General features: G+C 32.1%; 2 protein-coding genes across 3 annotated transcripts; one reads left to right on the forward strand and one right to left on the reverse strand.

The window, feature by feature from the left end:
* Window positions 1-215: 215 nt before the first annotated feature.
* LOC130799959 (glycosyltransferase BC10-like) lies at window positions 216-4,841 on the reverse strand. Its single transcript, XM_057663264.1, has 2 exons — window positions 4,161-4,841; window positions 216-1,246 (listed from the first exon to the last, which is right to left on the reverse strand). Exons 1-2 carry the CDS (start codon window positions 4,614-4,616, stop codon window positions 605-607), a joined length of 1,098 nt encoding a protein of 365 aa, XP_057519247.1. The 5' UTR covers window positions 4,617-4,841; the 3' UTR covers window positions 216-604.
* Window positions 4,842-6,679: 1,838 nt separating this feature from the next.
* On the forward strand, window positions 6,680-24,925 carry LOC130799960 (AMSH-like ubiquitin thioesterase 1). 2 transcript variants are annotated; one of them, XM_057663265.1, is made up of 14 exons: window positions 6,683-6,939; window positions 10,812-10,876; window positions 11,157-11,232; window positions 12,564-12,758; window positions 12,879-12,970; window positions 13,464-13,569; window positions 13,644-13,690; window positions 18,307-18,637; window positions 20,964-21,053; window positions 21,127-21,189; window positions 21,281-21,355; window positions 22,270-22,332; window positions 24,413-24,465; window positions 24,546-24,925. In XM_057663265.1, exons 1-14 carry the CDS (start codon window positions 6,826-6,828, stop codon window positions 24,718-24,720), a joined length of 1,545 nt encoding a protein of 514 aa, XP_057519248.1. In that variant the 5' UTR covers window positions 6,683-6,825; the 3' UTR covers window positions 24,721-24,925. The 2 variants fall into 2 exon arrangements, with proteins under 2 accessions (XP_057519249.1, XP_057519248.1); XM_057663266.1 differs by lacking the exons at window positions 24,413-24,465; window positions 24,546-24,925 and adding an exon at window positions 23,296-24,372 and having other exon boundaries at window positions 6,680-6,939.

Consider the following 24,925-nt stretch of genomic DNA (forward strand, 5'->3'; position numbering starts at 1 on the left):
AAATGAGCCACTATAGCTAATTTTTTAAGCTGATTTTAAATGGTACCATATTAGGAGTTATTAGAAAGCTCAATCATTTCTAAAATTCTTATTATATGACATTGTACATTTGTACTTGTGTGGGAGTAAAATGGAGAAAGTATCCATCTTTACTCTTCATTCAAGTGTAAACATACACATAAGGAAATCTATCTATTATATAAATAGGAGTGCAAAATATGGTTGAATAGATCTTGATGAATTACAAAGTATTAGCTCATACTTATACATATGTGCATAGTCCATAAAACATATTATATTATATAGACCATTAATTTAGTTTGAAAAATGAACATATAAATAAATAAATGAAAGAAAAACTAACAATTTGTTTTCTACTTTTCCTAAAAGAAGCAAAAGATACTGAATTTGTTTGACCCACCAGCAATGAATAATCCATATAAATATGTTTTTATTCGTTTTATATTGAGTGTACACGAATTTATTTCTGGCCCCTTAAGCTAGATCACTAACATATTTGTCAATTTTTTTTTTATTATTTTTCTATGTGAGACTTGTGATGTACGCTAAACAAACCATAATCATATATTTACACAAAGATTAATTAAAACTTGAAAATTGAAGGAGCAAATCTAAGCAACCTTGTTAAAGTACTAGGCATAAATTTCCTAGCAAACAAGAAGCAAACATTAGTATTCCCCCCATTATATTCACAACTTGAATTACTCCTTAAACTATGAAGAAGTTGAGGAGTAACATGAGGCCTTTGAAATGCACCAGGATGAGGTCCATTTTTAGACCAATTAACCCAAGTTAAACTCCTATTAGAATTCATCCACCAAAACTTAATACTCACAAATGTTGGTAAATAGTGCTCATCTCCATAACATGAACGAATATTACAGTATTTCTTAAATAAAGGAAAATATTCTCGATCAGACACAATTTCTAGGGCTAGCTTACGATCAATCTCGAACCATTGTGAGCCTTTTCGCCATTGTGAGAGTGTTACGTGTGGCATCATGTTGTGGTTGTAACGCCCACGTCCTACCGGACCTGGTTTATCATAGGCTTGTATGTGACTTTGATTGGAGTTTATAAGGTAAGAATATATTGTGGAGAAATTAAAAAGAGGTATACATGATTCTGATAAGAGAATAAATCGTTGATTTGAAATGTCTAAGAGAGCGTTAGCTAGTAAACGACGTTCTGCTTCTACCATGTTGAATTTTCCCCATTCTACTTCCTACATTTCATAAAAAATAATAAAAATTATGCACATTTAGTTAAGATAATATATTTAAGTGCTTTATGAGTTTTGATTTTTTTTTTCTTTTTTGCATATTTTAAAAATGACTATTATTCTTTCATAAGCATTCATTGGATATTATTCCTTTGACCAATTTTTTTTATAGATGTATATTTTAATCATCATCATTCAATCTACAAATGGATAAATATTTTTGCCACTTGTCACTTCATGAATCAATTATTTTGTCATTTGTCAATTTGTCACTTTATGAATCAATTGTTTTGCCATTTGTCACTTCATAAATCAACTGTGTCATTTGTCACTTCATCTAAGTATTTGTGTCACCTACTTAATTTCCTATCCTTTGTATTCTTACCTTATTTAATTATCTCTATTAGTCTTAAAGTAAAACACTATTAACCTTTTGACGATTTGTTATTTCATGCTATTTGGAATTGAAATAGTTTTTTTTTTTTTTTTAGTGCAAGTGTGAATGTCTCTTTTATTTTTTAATTACCTCAATTAGTGTTAGAGTAAAACACTTCTAATATTTTGTGATTTGTTATTCCATGGTATTTGGAATTGGAATAGTTTCTTTACTTTTGTGCAAGTGTAAATGTCTTTTTTATTTTTTAATTACCTCAATTAGTGTTAAAGTAAAACACTACTAACTTTTTAATGACTTGCCATTTCATGGTATTTGAAATTGGAATAGTTTCTTTAGTTTAGTGCAAGTCTAAATGTCTTTTTCATTATAGCAATATAATAATAATTCTTATTCATACCAACATTTAGTATTATTAATTGATACTAACATTTAGTATTATTATTATTATTATTATTATTATGTAGTACAACATTGAAAGCGTATACCACTATAAATATACACTCATTACTTGATAATATTAGATATCACTTAAAATACTGGTCAAATTACAAAACAATATTAATTTGTTGATGAAAAAATGAGTTTACGATTGAAAAAACTTTATGAGATCAAAGAATCAAATGATTTGTTCGAAAGCTAAAGTCATATATACATCAATACATGGAAATCAATGGAAGATATGGGTAAGGGACAAGGTAAAGGAACTGCATTATACATGATCTTGATGGATGATGAGGTGAATTATTTTATCATTTAACAAAAGAAATTATATAATTTATCAATCAATTTAAAAGGTTTACTCTCACTAATTACTGTTATAATATTGTATTAATCAATGTCTCTTGTTTTTTTTTTTTTTTTTTCAATCTCAGAGTATTACAATTCAAGCCTCCATTGCTTACTATAATTATGAAACTTATGGATCTCAAATAAGGAAGGGAAAATCATATTTCTTGAGCAACTTTAAAATTTACAAAAACAAGAGTGATTATAAGGTTTCAGAACATGAATATAAAATTTATTTCGCAAAGTATACTTCCTTAGAAGTATGTCACGATTTAGTAGTACCACCTTATGAGATAAAATTTATGCCTTTTAATAAAATTTTAGTAGAAAAATATGATCCCAGTCTTCTTATAGGTAATTTTCCTCTTTATTTTCATTATTTTATACTCAATTTAGTTATATAAAATTTAATATAATATATATATATATATATAATTAAAAAATATTGCTTAATAGTAAGTATTAAAATAAATATTTTTAACGATCCGTGTATAGCACCGTATAATCCTAGCCAATCGAGTACTTTCATATAAAAGTATTTCACCACTTTTAAGAGGATATACGGATTTTTGGGATCAGAAATTTCATAATTTTAAGCTAACATCTTTAGCATTACTACTGTATACTTTCTCCTGAAGATTCTGCTTAACTTTGGGAGAGTTGAGTAGAAACGAAAAAAAAAAAATTATTTCTCTAAATTTACACCAGTTAGAGTATATAACATTATATTAAAGTCTTAATCATTAGCTTCAACTTTTAGTTAAGTTGGTTTTTAATATGGTACATTAAGCTGATGGTTAGGACTTCACAATATGTTATATATTCTAACATCAAATAATTTAAAAAAATTTCATATTTTTGAGTTATATTTATATTTTTCTAATTTACTAAAATTTATATTCATATTATAATTTAGTACCATTAATCGAATGGAAAGTTGACCATTCCTCCAAAATTAAAGTTAGAGCGTATTTAGAAAATTTCGACATTAATAAATGATTGGATAGTCAAATCATATAAACATGTTCGGTAAATTTATTTACTGAAACAACTTTTTATTATGAATCAGTTTTTTGAACAAGTTGTTTATAGCAACGATTTGTTTAAATATCAAAATCAGTTAGCTTAACTAGCTGATATTAGTTAGTTTAATCAATTATCAACTTGCGTCTCTATTTTGCAATATGCATCATCATCCATTATTCAACTTTTTTTATATATAAAAAAAGGAGTATATATTTACTACTCTTAAATTATAAATTTTATTATGATTAGTTGGAAATATTTTATTGAGCGGATAAATATAAAAGATGTTGGATAAATCGTTATAATTGTTGTGATCTATTAGTACCATTTTATTAGAACATAACCAACACAAAATAATTAATTTAGTAACACTTTTTATAACATTTATTTATTTTTACAAAAATATTCCTATACTATTTTATTTAAATCTCATGGATATATTTTTTTATCTTTTAATATAATTCCATGTAATTTAATTTTTTTCTTGACACACTTTCTTAATAAGCTACTTTTGTGAGAAACTGTCTCTCAAAGAGACGACCTCAAAATAAGAAGCTTATATTCTTATTTTTTCTTTAATTTGTATTAATTGGGCAATTTAGTCTATATATTCTCACAATAATTTGGGTTCTTAATATTTCTATAATTTAAAAATATTGCAATTTCATAGGGACCGAATTAAGAATAAATTAAAGTAAGAAAACTGACCTCACTAGGAATCCTTCTTCCATGAAAGACTGAATTATATGGATAAGATTGATTATAAGAAGGAAGAGAATGAACATAAATACGATAAAGCCCTTCATTCCCTTTAAAGAACATATCCCATAAAGGCTCTAATGGTATTGGTCCTCTAACCAAAAACATAAAAGCAATCTTTTTGGGTAATAACTTAGATGGATAATACTCTTCCCCTAATTTTGGTGCCATTGATGATGCTCTCCATAACAACTCTTCATCCTCCATATCATGCATCCACTCATGAGTTTTTAACAATGGAGAAACATCCAAATTCTCTAATGGAAACTTGGTATTGACCACATTTTTAAGGGAAAAAGGAAAGTTTCCAAGGGTAAAACCTAAGGTGAAAATCACCAAGTATGAGATTAGATGGTTTAGGTTCAAGTTTATTTGCATATTTTGAAGAATTTTGTAAGGGTTCATACTGTTTTGTTACCGTTTGCGTAAATTAAATTGGGTAAGCTGAGAAAAGAAGAATAAGGCTAAAAAAGAGGTAATGAAAATCAATTGAGGTCGAAGAGGGCTAAAAAGAGGCAGCCGAATCAAAGGTTGTTGTTTTAGAAATAAAGGAAATAAACATAAAGTGTATAGACTTGTATGAGTTGTTTATGTAAGGAAAAGTTTGTAAAAGTGAAGGGTTTCTTTGAGTCTAATAACAACAATGGAATGTTAGCAACCTTGCTCATTGATATATAAATGAAGTATGAACACATTAATTGAAAAGTCAAATTTTATATAAAAAAATAAACTCTTTTTTTGTGTTTACTAGTGATTTTGAGTAATTTGTTTTGTTTTGTAATATTTTTATTTTGGGTGATATTTTTATTTTTTTTATTTTGTTTTTGTTATTGATTATTTTCTTTTAGTTAATCTTTTTTTTTTTTGTAGAGTAAAATTTAAAAAATTCTTTAAAGACCTATGCAATATTTAAAAATTATGATATCTTTTTAACAAATTTGAATTTTTAAACACTTAACATATACTACTTAAATTAATATTAAGGTTCCCAACTTTTTGGAGCCCTGTGCGATTGAACATGTTGAACATGCTCAGAACCTCCTCTATTTTATACCTATTTACACATTTATTGTCTCCACTTGACACTACTACTTTTAATTTAATTATTGTGTTATTTTTTTATTATAAGGTAGGCTGAAGAAAAAGAAAGACTAAATAAGATCCGATCTCAGGACCTTATATAAAAAAGACGATATTTATTCTAACCGACACAAAATCCAATTTTATTTTTCATTGTATTGATTCTAGAGAGGAGTAAGAGAAAAAAAGTCCAAATATAAAAGCCATCCATATCGTATTATTCGGGCTATTATCATGCCAACATTGACTAAGGTGGCTAAAACTTTGACCAACGAAGAGAGATGAGTGAAGGACATGGCATGGTTGATTGAAGAACCAGCAGACGCAGCAACCTGCGGTATGATTGTTAGATTATAAAGTTGATTTCTCTTTCGGAAACTCTTGTATAAAACGGTCTTATACGGTGATCAAATAAATTTATATAAAAAGCTTAAATATAATAATTAGTGTTGTAATATTCAAATTATTAGATTTAACATCTAAAATGATGTGTTAAACATAAAATAATTAAAAATGAGTATTTTAAGTATGAAAATTGATGTTTTAATTAATTTTATTGGACTATTTGAACCTCTTAAATGAAAATTTGTGGAATTATTAAGGTAACAATAAGTAAAACTATCTAAAATGGAAAGAACTTCATAAAGAAATGAATGAACTATTTTTGGTTGATATTATAACACTAATTTTTGGTTGATATTATAACACTAACTTTTTATTATTATGTTAGGCCAAATTTAACTTTTCACAAAATAATTGTGCGAGATTGATTAATTTATTTTCAACAAATAAGCAATAAAGTAGATTATTAATGTTCATTTAATTTGAAGAATAATCACCCACACACCGTTGTCACCACATAAAATTTCTAATTAAAAAACACAAATTCTCATTGAAGACAGTTTTTTTCATGAAACGTCTTTTAAAGTAGCTTATCAACATATGAGCTATTTATTTTAAAGTCATCTAATTGAGTGACGACGTCTCGAAGTAGCTTATCATCATTCAAAATTTGGCTCATTATACAAGAGTTACAATACTTGAAAAAAAAATCTAAAAAACAAGTTCTTTTTTAATAAAATTTCAAAAGTAGCCAAAGAAAGAAATGAAATTATTCGTTGTTACTAACAACAAACGATTAATAAAGTGTGTTAAAAAGTCAATCTAATAATCGCCCGTTGTTATTAGCATGGGCAATTATTAGGCTAATTTTTTAACTTAGTTTAATTATTATCCGTTATTACCAACGATTGATTATTGAGCTGACTTTTTATCTCAGCATATTGTCAATAACATGGAACAATATCATTCATGAGATTGAGACCGAGAGACACTTATTCCAAAAATAAAATTGATTTTTTTTTTTTAAAAAAACACTTATTTTGTTAAATTTTCTACAATACTTATTCATGATGTCTTCATTGTGACTTCAATTGCATCTCTCTTCCTCTTCCGCCTCCGCCATTGACGCACATCTCACTTTAATTAATTCAGATGAGTTTTATTTCTCAACTGTGAAACCTAATTGTAGAAAATGAGGCCCCCTTCTACTCGTATTGACATTGCTGCTAACACTCAGAAACTGGATGTTGACAATCGAATTTCTTTGCGCATCTACTACAGGATCGCCGACTCTATACTCAGACAGGTACTCTTCTTTCATTCGTGATTTGATTTTTTGGTGTGTGAATTTCGTAATTAGTTGATCAATTAGATAGTATAGATTGAATTTAGCTAGTCAGTAATTCCTGATCTTAAGCTTGCATTTGCAGCTATTTTACGATCTAAGAGTAGGTGATATTGTAGAAATCGAGTTTTTTTCCAAAGAACTTGGCTATTTTATGCAGCCATAAATGTAATTTCAGTTATGCTTCTTCATTTGGTTGTGCCACAAAAGTCGAGGAACAGTTATGAGATTTTTTGATGACTTTTGTGACTTTCTTCTATATGGATATAGAATTTTCTGTTATCATAGCCAGTATATTTATGATTATAGTGTTACTATCTACTGCAAATGGAACCTCTGAATTTCTGACTCTTCAGTCGAAGTATTCTATAACCCGTAGATTATGATTCTCGTTTAATCCCATTGTCTCTTCAATGGTTTTGTTTGTGATTTGTCCTGTTAATCACATTAATGTTAAAATTATGATTCAAATTTGTTTGTCAGTTGATTGTTCGCCCGTCTTGTATGAGACCGTCTCACGGTGAAACGACCTTAAAATAAAAAGCCCATAAGATAAAAGTTTCTATTAGTGGGCTATTTAAGTATGAGGCATGTCTCATGGTGAGACTGTCTAATAAGGATTCTCTTGGTTGATTTCTAAGCTTTAATGTCAAAGTATGAAATCAGAGCGTGTCTTTACCAAAATTCCAGTGTAGAACCCTTTTGATATTGCCTTCACTTGTTTCTTGGACTAATAGGTTACTAATATTACAATAATTTAACAATGATAAAGCCTTGATCCTTTCATATGGGTCATCTACAAGAACTAACAAAAATGAATGTGACAAATGCTTGGCAGCAAAGATTATACTTTGTTCATCCTTGTCTAATACCCCTCCAATTCAATTTAGTTTTCCTATTTTTGTTAGCACTATTCATCAATCACTTTTAATTGTACATTTATTCTTAATTTATAAGTTATTACATAGTCAAGTGGTATGTTGTTTGATTCGTCTTAATGCATATATTATTTATATAAACTTTTTATATTTTTAGTTATATTTAATTAGAGATTGGAGATATTAAAGCTTGGATAAGTGCATTGACATGTGTACAAAATGAAATAGGACAACTAATTTGAATTAGAGGTAGTACTGATTTATAACTAAGAAAATCAATTCCAGTGATCCTCTACATATATTATTCTCTAATCATTCCTATCCATTGTCGTTTTTTTCTACAAGTTCCAATTCTTCAAGTCACCCTTCACTCCTACTTTTGAGGTCATGTACAACTTAGCCTTTTCTTTTCTAAACTCCTCAAAGTTCCCACCTTGCACTTTTGTACTGCATATATCATTCTTTTTTGCATATGAACAAACTAATGTAAATAATTTTATCTCGTTATGTTTTCAATATTCACGACTCCAAGACTCTTTGTTTTCATTAAAAATATCTATTATTTAGGGTAATTGTACTAATCTATCTTAACATACATATCTCACATACCCCCAATTTTCTATAACGATCTCATCTGAAAGCCTAATATCCTGACTTACTTATATTGTAGTGCTAGTGCAACAGCAAGCGAGTAGAATTTTCTATTTTCTAAAGTTCACAATTGTTCCTCACAGCCAATATACTCTATCTTTCTCTAACATTGTTTAAATCTTTTCTATTCCAGTGAATGCCTTCACAAATCTAAGTTAGCATTGACCACATCTCTAGTTTCATTTGCTAATAACATAAGCAAACAACATGCACTATGTAGCTTTGCTCTCAGTAGGTCTTATTATCTCATTTAGGCTTGCTACAAAAAGGGTCCAAAGCACAACCTTGATGTGGACTCATGAATAGCCTTAATCCAAAAAATTAGAGTTGACTATATGAACTAATAAATCACTTCCATAGGTCGTCCACATAAATTCTCCATCTCCATGCATTTAGATTGTCTACCATTCTCAATCTATAAGTATAGATTCTTTATATCCCATCGTGATTAGGAATTCCCTTATCTCTCCATATTTCCTAACGATAGATGTAATGGGTCTTAATGATATACTTATGCAACATATATTTCTTCATCATAACCCTAAACCCACCAAAGTACTTCACATGGTATTTTGCCATAAACCTTTTGTGGGCACATCTGATTGCTAGCTTTTATGGTAGATCTCTAAGAATAAAACCAAATAGGGTTCAAAAGTTCTTGTGCAACATCTTGGTGTGCCCCTCACTTATAACTTCATGTTGTGACTCATAAGCGTAATTCCCCAATATTCAAATTTTTCAAAATAACAAATCCCCTTTGTTTGTAGTTTGGTACTATACTTATCCTCTAGTCTTATAACATTAATATTCAAAACAGCACATCCCCTTTGTTTTTTGTTTGGTACTTATCCTTTTATCTTTTGGCATATTTTTTTCTCGCCATATATTTATGATTAGTTTAGTGACTTAATTTTATCCTATTTTCCCTTAACATTTTAAAGCCTAGTAGAGATACCAAAAGGGCTCACCGTTTTCTTTTGCTTCATTTTTTCAAAGATTTTCCCTTGACTTTCTTTATTCATCTCATAAATTCCATGTTCTTTTCCTTCATTTAGCTTCATTTTGCACAAGAACGTTTTTTGTTTATCCTTCACACACTTCACCATAATAACATCCTTTTTGAGCTTGTTCACTTTTACCTTTCTATTGAGATTTTACTTGCTTCTCTTGAGTCCAACTTGTTGAATATCTTTTTGTACACATTTAGCTTTGCGTCACAAAACTATTGTTTTATTTTGGTTTTGGTTTACTTGCATTTTGCAATGTTCTCTCTACTCCTACATTTTCCTAAAGCTAAATAATATTCTTTCCTTTTTTTTATTGCATCTTTTACTGCCTTATTCCATCACATTATGTTATTTCCACTACCATACCACTCTTCGATGTGCCCATAATTCCATTAGCCCCATTAGTGGTACAAGTCTTTGTTTTTGACCATTTTGAATCTGTATCCTCCTCACATGTGCCTTGAGCCCTTGACTAATCGATTTCAGTATTGGCTCCATTAAGAAAACTTTTTAACATTGCCCTTTTTATAAACTAAAGCTTATAATAGACCTTTAAACCAAATACGTATAAAAACAAAGATCCTTTGTTAGAATAACAACTTATTATGACTATTACTTTAAATTAGAGGTTACATAACGGGTTTTGTTAAATGGTAAGCTCAAAATCCATTATTTAATGGCACGACTTCATTTTAATTCCATTTCTGCATGCAAAAAGGGTTGATCTTATGTTTTTTATAACATGTACCAATTATAAAGACTTTCTTGGAAGAGCTCCAACATTTAAGCTACTCATCTTTGCTTGGATCCAATTTTTTTCTTTGGTCTCTTAATCAATATAATCTTTTTTCATTTGACACCACATTCGAGAGATGTGAAACTACAGTTATGTCTGAGAGATGAACCCTTACACATTTGACTCAAAATCCAAGCAGTGTGGAGCACAACTTTTGGGTGACGACCGAGAATCCCTTGAATACTTGTTATCTCAGTGCAGTCTATCGCCGAGTAGGCGACGCCCCTGCGTTCATTTCAATCTAACTCATGTTGTATGATGTGGAAATGTTTTACGGTGGTTGTCACAATAGAACGAATAAATAAGCACTCACATGCGTAGTTGAGTTACCAATGTTACTATATAAAAAGTTTGGTCAAGTTATGATGTATGTCTACTTAATTGCTCTTTCGTATGCTAAAGAATTTGCTTTTTGTAGTTACTAATGATTTGTGGTCACTTATTATTCTTTTTCTGTTTCCTTCTTTATTTTTTATGTTTTACCACTATTGAAATTTTCAGGCTGCTATTTTTCGGAATGAGAGGAATATTGTAGACCTCTATGTTATGCTTCTGAGATTTTCAAGGTAAGGAACATTGTCCTCGTTTTGATAGGTGATATAATAAGGAATTGAAACTAATAGTTTACTAATTGTAGTTTAGATCTTGGGAACACTAGTTAGTCTTCGAGATTTTTATTTGTTTTCATATATTACTCTCAAACATATCTAAAATAATACTGGTTGTATGCTCGTTTTCAAAATCATATATAAGATCAGGGTAATTGCGAAAATCCATTGAGATATTACTCAGCAACTTGGATCATATCTACTATATATGCTGATTTTATCTTTGGCTTTGTTTCAGCTTGGTATCTGAGACTATCCCAAGCCATAGAGAATATGCCGCATCTCCACAGAGCAAAAGAAGTTTTTTGAAAAAGGTAATAAAATATATGAAAAATTACCCACAATAATCCAACCTTTCTTCGATTTTCCTACAATAATCCTAACTAACAATTAACCATGAATAATCCCATGTATTATATCATTTAACCCTGTTATATCTTCACCCTTTACCGGTTTGTATTATCAAATGAAATTTCCTTTTTTTTTCTTACCTTTTTACTTTCATTTACTGATTTACATTTACTCCCTCCTAACAAAACCTTTTCAATTCCATCTGATTTTCATTTACTCCCTCCTACCAAACACTCACCTTTTTTTTGAAGAGCAACTTAACTTTCAGTTTGATTTCAGATAAACATCAGAATGTTATTGTTAGTTCAGCATGCTACTGTTTTTTTTTTTTTTATATATTTTTTTTTAAATTTCAGATCAACTGTAGTGAATGTTATTCTTAGTTCAGATACTGATTTCAAGCTACTGTAGCTACTGATTTTAGCTTTTAGATAGTGATCTCAGCAGCAGCTACTGACTTCATGTTGTGAGTTCAGAATGCTACTGATAATAAAACAACATGTAACTGACATTTATGTATTGATTTAAGCTGCTGATTTTAGGCTTTAAGCTACTGTTAGCTAATACAACTGAAAAAGATCCCTAACTTTTACTTGCTTTGAGCACTATGATGATACAAAATTCATGTCATATTTTCCTTATTTAAAAGATCCCTAATTTGGTTTCCTTTGTTAGTGCTAAGACATAATAACAAAACTAAAAAAGTGTATATTGGTTCAAGAGTGAATAAAACCGGGATGCTACTGATAACTACTGAGTTTGAAGAATGGTATATGTAATTATCTTCATGGCATGAGAGAGATGAGAAACAAAACAGAGAAGATGAAGATGAGGGCTGATTTTTTGGGTTTTAATGGAGAAGAAGATAGATGAGGATGAAATGAGGATGTGAGAAGATGAAATCAGTGAGAAGTTGGGTCTTAATGGAGAAGAAGACTGATGAAGATGTGAGAAGATGAAATCAGTGAGAAGATGCAATGGCTAACTGACCTAGAACAGCTGGTTATTATTTTGCCTATAACAATCCGGGTTAAATGATATAATACATGAGGTTATTCATGTTTAATTGATGGTTGAGATTATTATAGGAAAATTAAAGAAAGGTCGGACCATTCTGGATAATTTTTCTTCAACTATATAGCACTTATAATGTAATTTGGTTATAATTTTTATTTTATAATTTGAGAAGATTGGGAAAAAGCTATATACATGAGAAAATTTTAAAAAAATTAGATTTGCAAGTGAATTATTTTCATATTATTTTTTATTTTAAATATCATATTCCTGTTTGTAGCAATTGCTAATTGCCTTGAACGAATTGGAGACTCTGAAGCCAGCTGTTAAGCAAAAGCTTGAACAACGTGAAAGAAAACCCATATACCAAGCTATTGGACAGAACTGTGGTATCCTTCCTAATGAATCATCTAATTCTTCAGTGCAACATACTCTCATCAAATCACAATTTCCAATTAATAATCAATTAGTTCAGGTACATCTGTGCTTATCTTCTTTGCGGAATAGTAATTGGCATCAAAAGAGTTTTCTAGTAGACTCTGGTGTAGGTGATAGCTTTTGTACTCATACTCTTTTGTTGGTGTTATTGTTCAAGGCATCACAGAATTTTACCAGTGGTGTATATGGAGGATCCAATGCGTTGCAGAAAGTTCATGTTGTTCCCATGGAAGAAAGATTTAATAGATTGTGAGTCTTAGCATGATAATTTTTGTACTATTTCAATATTTGTTTATTTGTTAGTTTGGCCAATTTTTGTTACTCGACTCGTGATATGCTTATCTTAAAGTATGTATACAAGGATATGTAACTTGACTTGTTCTGTTTATGGTTAATGTCATCATCTTTTCTCTCATCTTGCATACGTCAATTTTCTTGAGTCTTGAGTCTTGAGTCTTGACCCATGCATACCCACTATCCTGAGTGAGTGTTCCATTTGAAGAGCTCAGTGTCTCTGCAGCTTTTTGTTAATTTTAAAGACACGTTGCCCCTTTTTAGCTTCTGAGCAGTAGCTACTCGGGGATAGATGTTGCTGTTTAAATGTTAATAGACTTTTATAATAATTGATACCTATAAAACATGAATTTTGTGGATTTAGAAAATTCTTCCAACAGGCAATTCATATTCTGTTGTTTTCTTCCCTAAATCTGACTGTTGGTTTTGTTGATGCTCGCTCATACAGGTCTGTTACCCTACCTCGTCCCAGAGAGGAAACACTTTTGAAGCATTCAATTGTGGGATCCAATGGTCTATTCAGACAGTGGCAACCGCCTGTCGCTGATAAAGAAGTATGTAGCTTCAACATTTTGATTGTTTTTCACTGATTGCGATTTGGTTTTCTAATTTTTCTCTGATGATGCAGGTTCGATACCCCAGTGATATTGATATCACTCCTGTTGATATCCCAAGGTTAGGCCTGCTGAGATTTACAGTTATGAAAATCAATCTTGTTTGTTGACTTCTGAAAATAAAATTGTTTGTGCGTGTTTATAAGGTACTTCTGCATTCTTTTCATTACAGTTGCATTTAGATGTTGGTGGAGAAATTCTTATGATCATCCTATATGTTGTTTGCTGTGCAAAGCTCAAGATCCTAATCACAATGTGCTCATTTCCGGACACCTTACACATACATAAGATGACAATTTGTCTATTAGTTCTTTTATAAATGTATGAGCCCGTTCCTATTAACTACTAATATAATTTCTTTGATGTGTTTATTAATTAAAATATTATAGTTACTTCCTCTTGTAACTGTGTTGTATTGGGCTTTCAGCTATCACAATGAGCTCAAAAACTCATTGGAGCTTACTTGGGCGTACTTGTTTCTTTTTGAGCTCAAAAACTCTTGCAAATGTGTTGTATTAGGTAGACTTGCTCAATTACTTGAGCGTAATCCAACGAACACACATTTGTTTATTGTTAAAAGAAACATATTTTTCCTTCCAACTTCTTTCAAAGGCTAAAAGCGAAACTTCAATGTAGCCCATTTGTTACTAGACATTCTTCATAGCTTAGCCACTTGTACTAACTTGCGTTGAATAATTCCATACAACAAGGCCAAAGCATAATCCCAATGATAAGGGCCGACTATATGAATCATAAATAGTGATCGTCCACATAAATTCTTCTTCTCCATCTATTCCGATTAACTACCTTTTAACCAGTAAAATTTAGGTACTTCAATTCCTTTTCCACTCTAGTTCTTCAGGTCATATTTGGTTTTCCTCACCGTCTTTTTAAGTCTCGCAAGTCCGAACAATCTACTTCCTTATCAGTCTGCCATCACTTCTTCGTTGAACGTGCCTAAACCAGCATAAATGCTCGTCTTATCTTATTCTTAATATTTGCAACACCTAGACCTTTCCCAATGACTTTATTTTGACTTTTATCCTTCAAAGTATGACCACTCATCCATCTAAATATTTGCATTTTGGCTACCTCCATCTTCCTACAATAATATTTTCTTAAAGCCTGTTTATCCATATAGTAGCTCAAAAGACTGTCTCATAGAACTTATCCTCAAGCTTTCGGGGCACATTTCAATCACATATCTCCCCATTTCCACTCTCCATTTTTGCTTCCCACCTTTTATCTTTTGTGTCACATCTTGGAGAATATCCCTACTACTTTGGAAGATTGACCAAAGGTATTTAATTCTATGTGTTGCATTATACTTTTTTTTTTTTCATTATTACTTTGTGATATTCCTTCTCTAGGTCGTTTTCCTATACCTTGTAATACTTCCTAAGTTGCTGCTAAAGGTCAATATTTTTCATGGTAAGCATCATAGTATAACATTTTTTAAAGTATCGTTCTATTATTCTTTCCTACAACATTATGGTATGACGTATAAGCTTAATTCCTTGGTACTTAGAGTTAGACAGCTACATTCCTTTTGTTTTTATAAAAACATATATTATAGGATATATCCTTAAATCTTCTAGCATCGCTCTCCAAATCTTGTTCATTTGGTTGATAAATAATTCAATCGAACTTAGCTTAAACATTTCCAATCATCAATACAAATACCTTTCTTTAAGTTCATTTTCTTCAATGCTTCCTATGTCTTTGAATTTTTTTCACATGAATTCATTTTTTTCGTATATTCTATCATAATGTCTCTTGTTTCACCCCTTTTACTTCCATTGAATAATCCATTAAAGTGGTCCTTCCATCTACCCTAGTTTTCTTCATCACTTATTATTGTCGGATTTTACCCTGTAAAGATTTTTTTTCACATCACTGGGCTTCTTTTGGCCATCTTATGAATATTTTGCACCTCTTTTCTTGAGTTTAACTTCGTGTATACCTCCATATAAACTTTTTACATCGTTGGACTACTTGTTTTGTTTTGGCATCCTTTATAATAGAGAAATTCTTGTTTGTCCAACATTTTTCTAAAGGTAATTACCATTCTTTCTTCGTTTGTGTTCTTTACTTCTTTATTCCACCACGTTACTATGATGCCTAATTCGATTCTCCTAGAATAGGCGTAGCCACTTAAGTAATACCATTGTTCTTTTTCATCCAAGCAGAATCAATATCTTCCTTGTACATTAAGTTTCGATAACAATTTCATTAACAAAAAGTGTATTATTCCCTTCTTTGAGCTTGCACGATATAATTCTTCAATAAGCTTGATTTATATTCTAACTCAGGCTTGATTATGGGAGAACACCAAGAATTAGAAGTTTCTGTGGGTTGCTACAGATTCACCTTGCTTTGGCAACTTCCCTTATATTTCCTACCGTCAAGAAGTTTATTTGGACAGTTTCATTCAATCCACTTTTATGTCACTAAATGGCTATCACACTTCTATACCACGTGTTTGCTGCTATCATATTATATGGCTGTGCAAAATCCAAGATAGAATGATAAGACTTTCTCTCATTATTCCAGTTTCATATCCATTGTTCAAAGCATATATGAACTGTCTCAAAGCGAGTTAATGCTTGTTTAGCATGACAGTATCTTATCTAATATTGGGATATTTTTTATCGGGCTAGCCGTCTCCTCTCGGAAACTTTTTAATTTCTTCCTTTGGAGGTGCATCACTTCAACAAGAACCATAGACCCAAAAGATTGAGGCTGACTACATGAACTAATATCTTAGTTCCAATGATCGTCCAATGGATTTCTCTTCTCCATCATTCCGATTTTCTACCATCTCAATTTTTAAGTCTATATCCTTCATATTATTTTCCACTCCTATCCTCCAAGCATAGTACAAAAATGCGGTAACAGTCACAGTCACAGTCACGTTATCATACACGTTGATGCTGTAAAGGGGATGCTATGATTGTCATACCGTCTAATGTTGGCCTAAATCATGAAATAGCGTTTGGAACGGCCTAAAACACGATTATTTTTACACCTTTACAATACAGGTAGTAAATACGATACGTCCGAAACGATACCAAGCAACCTTGTTTTTGCTCTTGGCTTCCAAGTCATCTTCACTCTTCCCGCGCTCTTTTTAAGTCTCCCCGACTCCCACTTTCTATCTTCTTACAGTTTTGCTACTACCTTGTCTTTGCACATGTCCAAACCATCTTAATTGATTCTCTTTCATCTTTTCCAATCGTATATGCATTATTAATAATTAAGATTTGTTCTTTCTCAATCTTCATCCTTGTATTACTTTGTTTTTCTATACGCTACTACATTGTCTTTTGCTCATGTATTATTCATTGGGTGAAGCAAAAATTGACAAATTTTATGAATGCCTTGTGCAATTTTAAAAATTATGATATTTTTCTAACAATTTTGTATCTTTAAACCCTTAACATATACTAAGTAATTTAATATTGAGACCCTTAATTTTTCGGGGCCTTGAGCAGTCAAACATGTAGAACATGCTCAGAACCACCCATATAATCAAAATACCATAAGTTACATATCTTCTCCTCTCGTGTGGTAGTCTTTGGCATTTATATGATGACATGCTTGTTCTTGTATGCAGAAGTTAACTATTATGATTTAATATCATCCATCTACTAAAGATACTTTCCTAAAAGATCTTATGTTCCATGATGCCTATCGCAACAAATATTTTTCATTGGTCTCTTGTGTCCAGAATCTAGAAATTTCTGCTCATTTGACATCACTTTTGCGATGTAGTGAGTGACAACCTCGTAACCTTTGCATTCGTATCACTAAACTCAAGTCTCTTGAGTGTAGCAACGAGCCCTTTTCATTTGACACCACGTTCAATCTTCTAAACTATAATTAATGAACCCTTGTGTATTTATCGTTACGCTAGTTGTCACGATGACCCTCCTATACTTGGAACTGGTGATAAATGCCAGGTGTAATCTCTGTCAGACCTTACCTCTTTCTTAACCAGCAAGGAGAAAACCACTCACTTAGCTGTTAACTATTGTTTTTAGTCATTCTAACCTACACCGCCTACCTTAATTATGCAGTACTGACTTTTTGAGAGAACACTAACAAGTTTCTTAAGTGTGTTACTGCTTGAAAATTAACTACTCATGTTCTTATCAAGTGTATATGTAATGTTATTTGTACCCAAACTTAGGAGATATTATTCAGCTTTCCTTTTATCCATGTTCAAAATCTACCTGTCCTGGTTTTACTGCTTATTTGCATTTGATAAGTAATTATATGCACTTAAAATTTACAGAATACTACTATGAATATGAAGAGTAAAATTCTAACAATTATATACGGAAACCCCTAGCAATCAGCATGGTTATGTTGGCCGTGCAACAAGTTTTTATCACCTTCCACATATTTGTTATTTCATCTCGTCTTGAATTTCTTAGCTTTACTATAACTTGGAATATGATCCGCTGTTTGTTCTTGGCCTTATTACCTTGTTGGAGTTGACTTGACTTGCATTCTTGTGCCTTATTATAGATAAGGATTGTGTTGCATATGAGGTATCACTGTTATATGTCTGATTGTGTTGCATATGAGGTATCACTGTTATATGTCTGTTTTGCTCTTTTAGCTTTGATTCTATTGTTTAGTATTAGTGCGATGATCTTTTTTGATGAACAGGTTCCAACAGAGCATGGCTATTGAAGATGGAATACCTTCTAGGAAAGATGGTAACGCCTTTGACTGTGAAAAACCAAAATTGCACTCAAAACTTGAGCCTAGTAGTGATAATCAGATGCCACCTGATGACAAGCAGCTAATGATTTCATTTGAAACATCTGACGTCTCTGATACTGTTATTATCAAGCAACCTAGCCCTCCATCTGTACTTGCAGAGGTGCTAGACTTAATCCCTACTGAGCCAACCCTTGTATCGGAAAAACATGACGCAGTGGATACTCCGTTTAAGGATAGTTTTCTTCAGCCAGAATCTCCTATGGAGCTGCACATAGTAAGAATTTAGCTCTTTTTTGGTTAAGTTTACTTTCTGGTTTAGATTTTCGTTTGGTATTCCATTATGAGTTGTTACTTGCTGCCTTCTGATGCAAACTTATAATGGTATGTTACACTTATTATTTTGGATTTAATTTTTTTTTTTGATGAAGAAAAGTTATACTCCCTCCTATTCTCTATAAATGTCCCATTTGGTTTTTCAACACTATTCATCAATCGCTCCTATTTGTGCTTTGTTTTTAATCTATAAGTTAAAACATAGTCAAGTGGGATCTTGTTTGATTCATCTTATTGTAAATTTTATTAATATCAACTTTTTATAATTTTTACTCAAGGGCAATTAGAGATATTATTGAAAACGTGCATTGACAAATGTGTCAAAACCAAATGGGACATTTAAAGGGAATATGAGGGAGTATTAGTGTTGAAAGACAGTACAGATCAACAATGAGAAATCCTACTCCTAAAATAATTAGTTATAGTAGCGTGCTCAAAACGACCATTTGCTTTAGCCCTTAGAGATGCTAAGAATTTAGCTTTCTCCCATATGATTTCCAACTGAAGTGAACTATCATTAAGTATTTGTCTATTCCTCTCCAACCAGCCAAGGTAAAGAGTCACATAGCAGCAGCATCTCCACGACTTTTTGAGCTCACTCTTATTTTCAAAAGCCCTGGTAATTAAATCAAAGAATAGGAAATCCCCACCTCAGAGCTACCCAATTTGCAAAATTAGTTGATATAAAAAATTATTGCTGCTTGCTTTTTTGGTTTTTGATTGGAGTTGGGTGAGAGAAAAGACAGTCAAATTTGACCAGTTAGATTCTCCAAAGTCCTTTTTTTTGTCCCGCCTCTTTCAAAAAACACTTTTGAGAAGTCGGAAAGGGGGGGAGGGGGCTTTGTTGATGTTGAAAAATAAGGAACAGAGGGAACTAGTGCATTATCCCTTCCCTCGTGCTACCCTCTAACTTCTCTCTTATCAGTTTTTTTTACGGTTCACTTCACTCTTTTCACTAACCTCCCAGACTTTCATGCTAGCCACTGCCATGCCAGAGTTTTTCCACCCCTTTCTTGTCGCCGTTGCTATCAGATTTCACTCAAAAAAATTCAGGCCTAAGATACGATCTGTTTGCTATTGTATATGAAGAATCAATAGCAAGAATCTCTGTCAAAAGCCCCAAAATGGGTGCTTTGAAATTTTATTAGTTTTTATAAATAAAAATTGTCCAGGGGTTCATTTGTCTTCTACTTCTTTTGGGGATTTTCAAAACATTCTAGCAAAACATGGGACTACTTCTAGTACGAGAACTAGCTCTTTCCATGTTGTGTAATGGAGTTAGATGCATCATTGACCTGTTCTCATCAACTTATTTAGGCGTTGTGGAAATGTGGAGAGAGAAAGATGGTTCAAGGTGTTATGGCAGAGAGAACGGAGAGGGGAAGTCAGGGAGAGGAATGAAATAGGATTTTATTTGGTACAAATACAAAGGATGGTATGAATTTTACTGTGTTATAGATGTCTTGGTCAGTCCTTGTTTTTTTTGTTTCTTACATTTTACTCTCTTTTATGAAATAGATAGCTTAAATTTGTTTGTTACAATTTTATGAAATTTCTTACCTTTTAAAACCATATGCTACTTGCATAAGAATAAATGTGTCAATAGACATTATTTTGATATTTTTCAACTACACTGTGTGGAATGAATAATGTATTGAAGTTTTTCGCTTGTTATGATCAAGGTTTCTTGCATCTGTCATCCATAGTATGTTTGTATGAAAGTTTTTCTTTTGTTACAATTTTATGTAATTTCTTACCATTTTAAACTATATGCTACTTGCATAAGAAAAACTGTGTCAAAAGACATTCTTTTAATTTTTTCAACTACACGGACTAGCTTAGTTATAAAAAGTGCCCTTGAGGTGAGCTATGTGTAGGGCATGCTAGGCGTAGGGTGCATCCAAAAGTGAGTAGGGCGCATACAAGAGCTAGAAAAACACTTTTTCAAGTGGTGATTAGGTGCAATCCAAAAGGCACACTAGCCACCCTTGGTCGCACAGCAAGAGAAGCTTTATGCACCCTAGACCAAGGCGCGAGATTAAGAAATTCTAAATATAAGTGCTATGGCATGTGCTATTCGTCCAAAAGCCCACCAAGGTGTGTTTGAGCCTTTGAGGCGCACCGAGGCGGGGTGGTACCCCTTGCAACCTAATGCACCTCACACTTTTTATTATCAAAGAAACTCACTGCTAGTATTGCAGATAGATAAGCTGATATGGGCAAAGTCATCATTATTTTCTGAATGGTTTGTTATATACTATTGACAGTCAACAAGTATGATGAATACATTCTTGAAACTGGCCAAATCTAACACATCGAAAGATCTGGAGACATGCGGTATTCTTGCTGGTTCCCTTGTAAGTTCTCCGACTATTATTTCTTGAATGCTGATTGGGAAAATCTTAACATAATGTGTTTCTGTTTGTGCAGAAGAACAGAAAATTCTATGTTACGACTTTAATAATTCCAAAGCAGGAATCAACGTCAAATACTGTAAGTTGATGCAGGTGCATTGATGGCTGATTTTGAAAATTTATGTTTAATGTGTCTTTTTTTAATCTATTTTCTTTGTTCATGTGACCAGTGCCAGGCAACAAATGAGGAGGAGATATTTGAAGTGCAGGATAAATGCTCGCTTTTCTCATTGGGATGGATTCATGTAATATGATCTTGTGATTATAATTGCTTTCATATTGTATATTAACTACTGTATTCTACTGTGAAATATTTCATGTTTAGTGCTATAGTTTGTGCTTCCTGTATGTTGCTCTGGCTTTTATTCAGTCTTGTAAGTCTTAACCCCACCCCCGTCAAGTTTATCTAGATTCGCTTTGTGTGCATCAAAGAAAGAATATAGACATTTCAGATATATCTTCCATGAAGTTGTAAGAATTCCCTTGATTGGTTTAGTTGTACTCTTCTTATGGTAGGCTGTAATCCTGAAACTTTAGGTAATAGCTAATTACTTACCCTCTTAGGCTTCTGTCAATCATCTGGTAAAAAAATGTCATTCAAATTTCTTTGAAGGTGATAAACAAGTAACAATCAATGTATATAGTGTTTTTAGACACAGTTCTGCACTGCTGTTTGTTTAAGCTGCACTATCTTTAATTGTAATTCATATTGCAAATTCTATCATTTTCTTTGAGTGTTGAGTTTAACTCTTAGTTTTGTCATAGCAAGAGCAATAATTATGCATTTTGTCGCTAAAAAGGTAGAAGAAACTTAAATAGCCGTCTTCGAGTTGAAAAAGGTTGATCTTGAATACGTCTTTTGCTTGTGATGTTGTAAATGTTGGAGTTCACCTTTGGTACTCTCTGTGTTCTTTTTTAAATGCTTTTCATTATGTAATCTCTCTTTCGGGCAGATTTTTCGGAATCATTGACACTCTTACAAATACCACATTGACACATACCATGGGAATCGCCTTTCTCTCCCTTTAAGTCATGGTTATACCAGTCGTCTTCTTTTTGTAATTTGCATGCCACCAAGAAACGATGCACTTGAAAATGACAGAGGAGGTGTTTGGGTGTTTATAATAAACTAATATCTATTATGTGGTGTTATTGCCAGACTCATCCCACCCAATCCTGTTTCATGTCATCTGTTGACGTTCACACCCACTACTCATATCAGGTATGCGAATGCTAGATCTTGTTGCTTTATTTAACGTTTTCATGTGAACTAATTAATTTTTAGTTGTTCTCTTCTCTATGTTATGTTGGCCTCTTGGTTGTGAAGCATGATTGAATAATGTGGCTTTATTCCTTTTCTAGTAATACCCTTTCTGACCATATTATCCCTAATATGTTCTAAACTTTTTATTTTTTATTTTTATTTTATTTTATTTTATTTTTTTGTTTTTGAGAATGTATTGGTATTTGGTTCTTATTTACATTTTTTGAACTTTGATTTTGAGCTGATCCAACCTTTACCTAAACTTACTTAACTCTGCATTGAACTTTGTTAGGCCTTTTCTGAACTTATTTACCCCTTGTATTAACATACTTTAATATTTGTTTTCCATGTCCATCTTGTTAGGCTTTTTTCCTTGAAACTAATTCTTTGGTGGTGAATATAACTGGCTGTATGATGTCATCATATCAGCCGTATCATGCATTGAGTTCTATTTTCTAGAGTCGCTAATGGTTTCTGATTGCCAAGTTCATCCTGCAATGCTAAAATGTGTGATAACTTCATAAAGTCATTTGATGCTTAAACCATCCCCGTGTGTGATATGTTTGGTTTCCTAAATGACTTTTTAGTTAGCTTTTTTTGTTGACTTTTGGCTTTGGCTTTTTAGTTGGTAAAACAACCAAAAAAAATGTTTTCTAAAAAGCTTTTAAGCCAAAAACAAAAAACTACTATGAGTTATTTTTAATTGACTTTACAACACAGCTGCATGCAAAGCGATGCGGCCTTGTTTTTGCACTATGTACAAGCTAGCACTTACATTCTTACATTAAATTTTACATAAAAACTAAAACTTACCTAAAATACAAAATATTATTTGATAACCTAAATAATTCTAATTTCTAATAAATAAAAATAAAAATAAACTGTTAAATTCGACAAATATGACACTACCATTGATAGCAGAATAAGCGGGATAAATAATGGAAACACAACTCAAGGCGAAGGCAACTCCAACCTTAATCCAAAATCCAGGTGGGTGTTATATACAACAATAAAGTAGGATCATACATAGCATGAGCCTCTCAAGGGAGTCTTCCACTAGGATTGAACCCAAACTCTTGCCAAGTCAAAATATGATTAAATTTCCAAGCTCTACTCAGCAAGATACTATCAGGTATTTGGCCTTTGTACAGGACATAATTTTCCACATAATTCTTCACTTCGGCATCGTGATCCTCGTCCTTTTTGAAGTCTAGTCACTCTCCAATTGGTCCACCTTAATGCTCCTAAATAGTTCTTAACCAGACCCTTACTCATAAAACTACTATCTGACAACTCAGATTCTCTCTGACTGGAAACTCTCTCTTATTGACATCTGAATGAGGGTAGGCAGCGATGGGCTCGATTTCATCTACTCTAGGGTTGCAGGACACGCCTCCTATTCTAACCATGGTGACAAGGGAACAGGATAGGGTTTAAGAAAAGTTGGTGAGATAATGAGAGGATTACCTGATAAATGCATATGAAGGTTGATAAATTAAGCTAAATAAGGATTTCTCCACTGTGATCCCCTCATTTAGAGTTGGCTTCTGCAAAGGTGCATTTTTTGTTAATTTCTCCATTGAATTCATGTTTTTTCAGATGGATTCATACTATTTTACTTCTGATTGGCTGGAATTGGACTAGTGTGAATACTCCAATTTAGATTCCCTAGTTAGTATTAACTTTCAATAGCAGAATTATTGGGCTAAGACCGCTAGATCTTTTAATCGTTTCGTAAAATATTTTTTAGTAAATCTTTTGCCGTTGTGATTTGTGAGTAGAAATTGTCCTTTGTCTTTCCTGCTTACTATCCATATAATTCCTCTGCTGTTGATATTTGCAACGAATCCCTTTCGGGAACTTGCTTAACAGTTGCATTATTTTCTAAATGGGCATACTTTCTTTCGTTCTGCAATTCTGTATATTCAATGAAGCTGTAAATTACGTAATTAAATGAGATGTCACAGATTAATGCTTTGTTATATGATTTATAATATGAAAGAAAATTTGTGGAGATGACAGTCTCATTGCGTTTTAGGTTATGTTGCCCGAAGCTGTAGCGATCGTAATGGCACCCACAGACCGAACCAGGTATGCAACTCTAAACCACATTTTGTTGCAAAACTTGCTGTATTTTATGTCTTTGTAACTAATGGTTTCCGCTCAATCAGAACTCACGGCATCTTCCGATTAACAACCCCCGGAGGAATGTCGGTTATTAGACATTGTGAGCGGCGTGGATTTCATTCACATGAACAGCCTGCTGATGGTGGGCCCATATATAAGCATTGTACAGATGTATATATGAATCCTAATTTGAAGTTTGATGTTATAGATCTTAGATGATTTTTGCTGAATACAATGATATTTCCTCCATTTTGTGGATTGCCTACTGCATTGTGTTGCAACCTGGCTTTATAAGATGAAACAGTACATATTGTAAAATGAGAAAGAAATATATAGCACTTGAATTGTGCTTTGAACTGGCTAATGTGTTTGTAACATTGATTCCTAAATTCATTGTATAAATCAATGTTATTTGATTTTTCAA

The sequence above is a fragment of the Amaranthus tricolor genome, chromosome 14 (assembly GCF_026212465.1).
Source record: "Amaranthus tricolor cultivar Red isolate AtriRed21 chromosome 14, ASM2621246v1, whole genome shotgun sequence".
In the NCBI taxonomy this organism is placed as follows: Eukaryota; Viridiplantae; Streptophyta; class Magnoliopsida; order Caryophyllales; family Amaranthaceae; genus Amaranthus; species Amaranthus tricolor.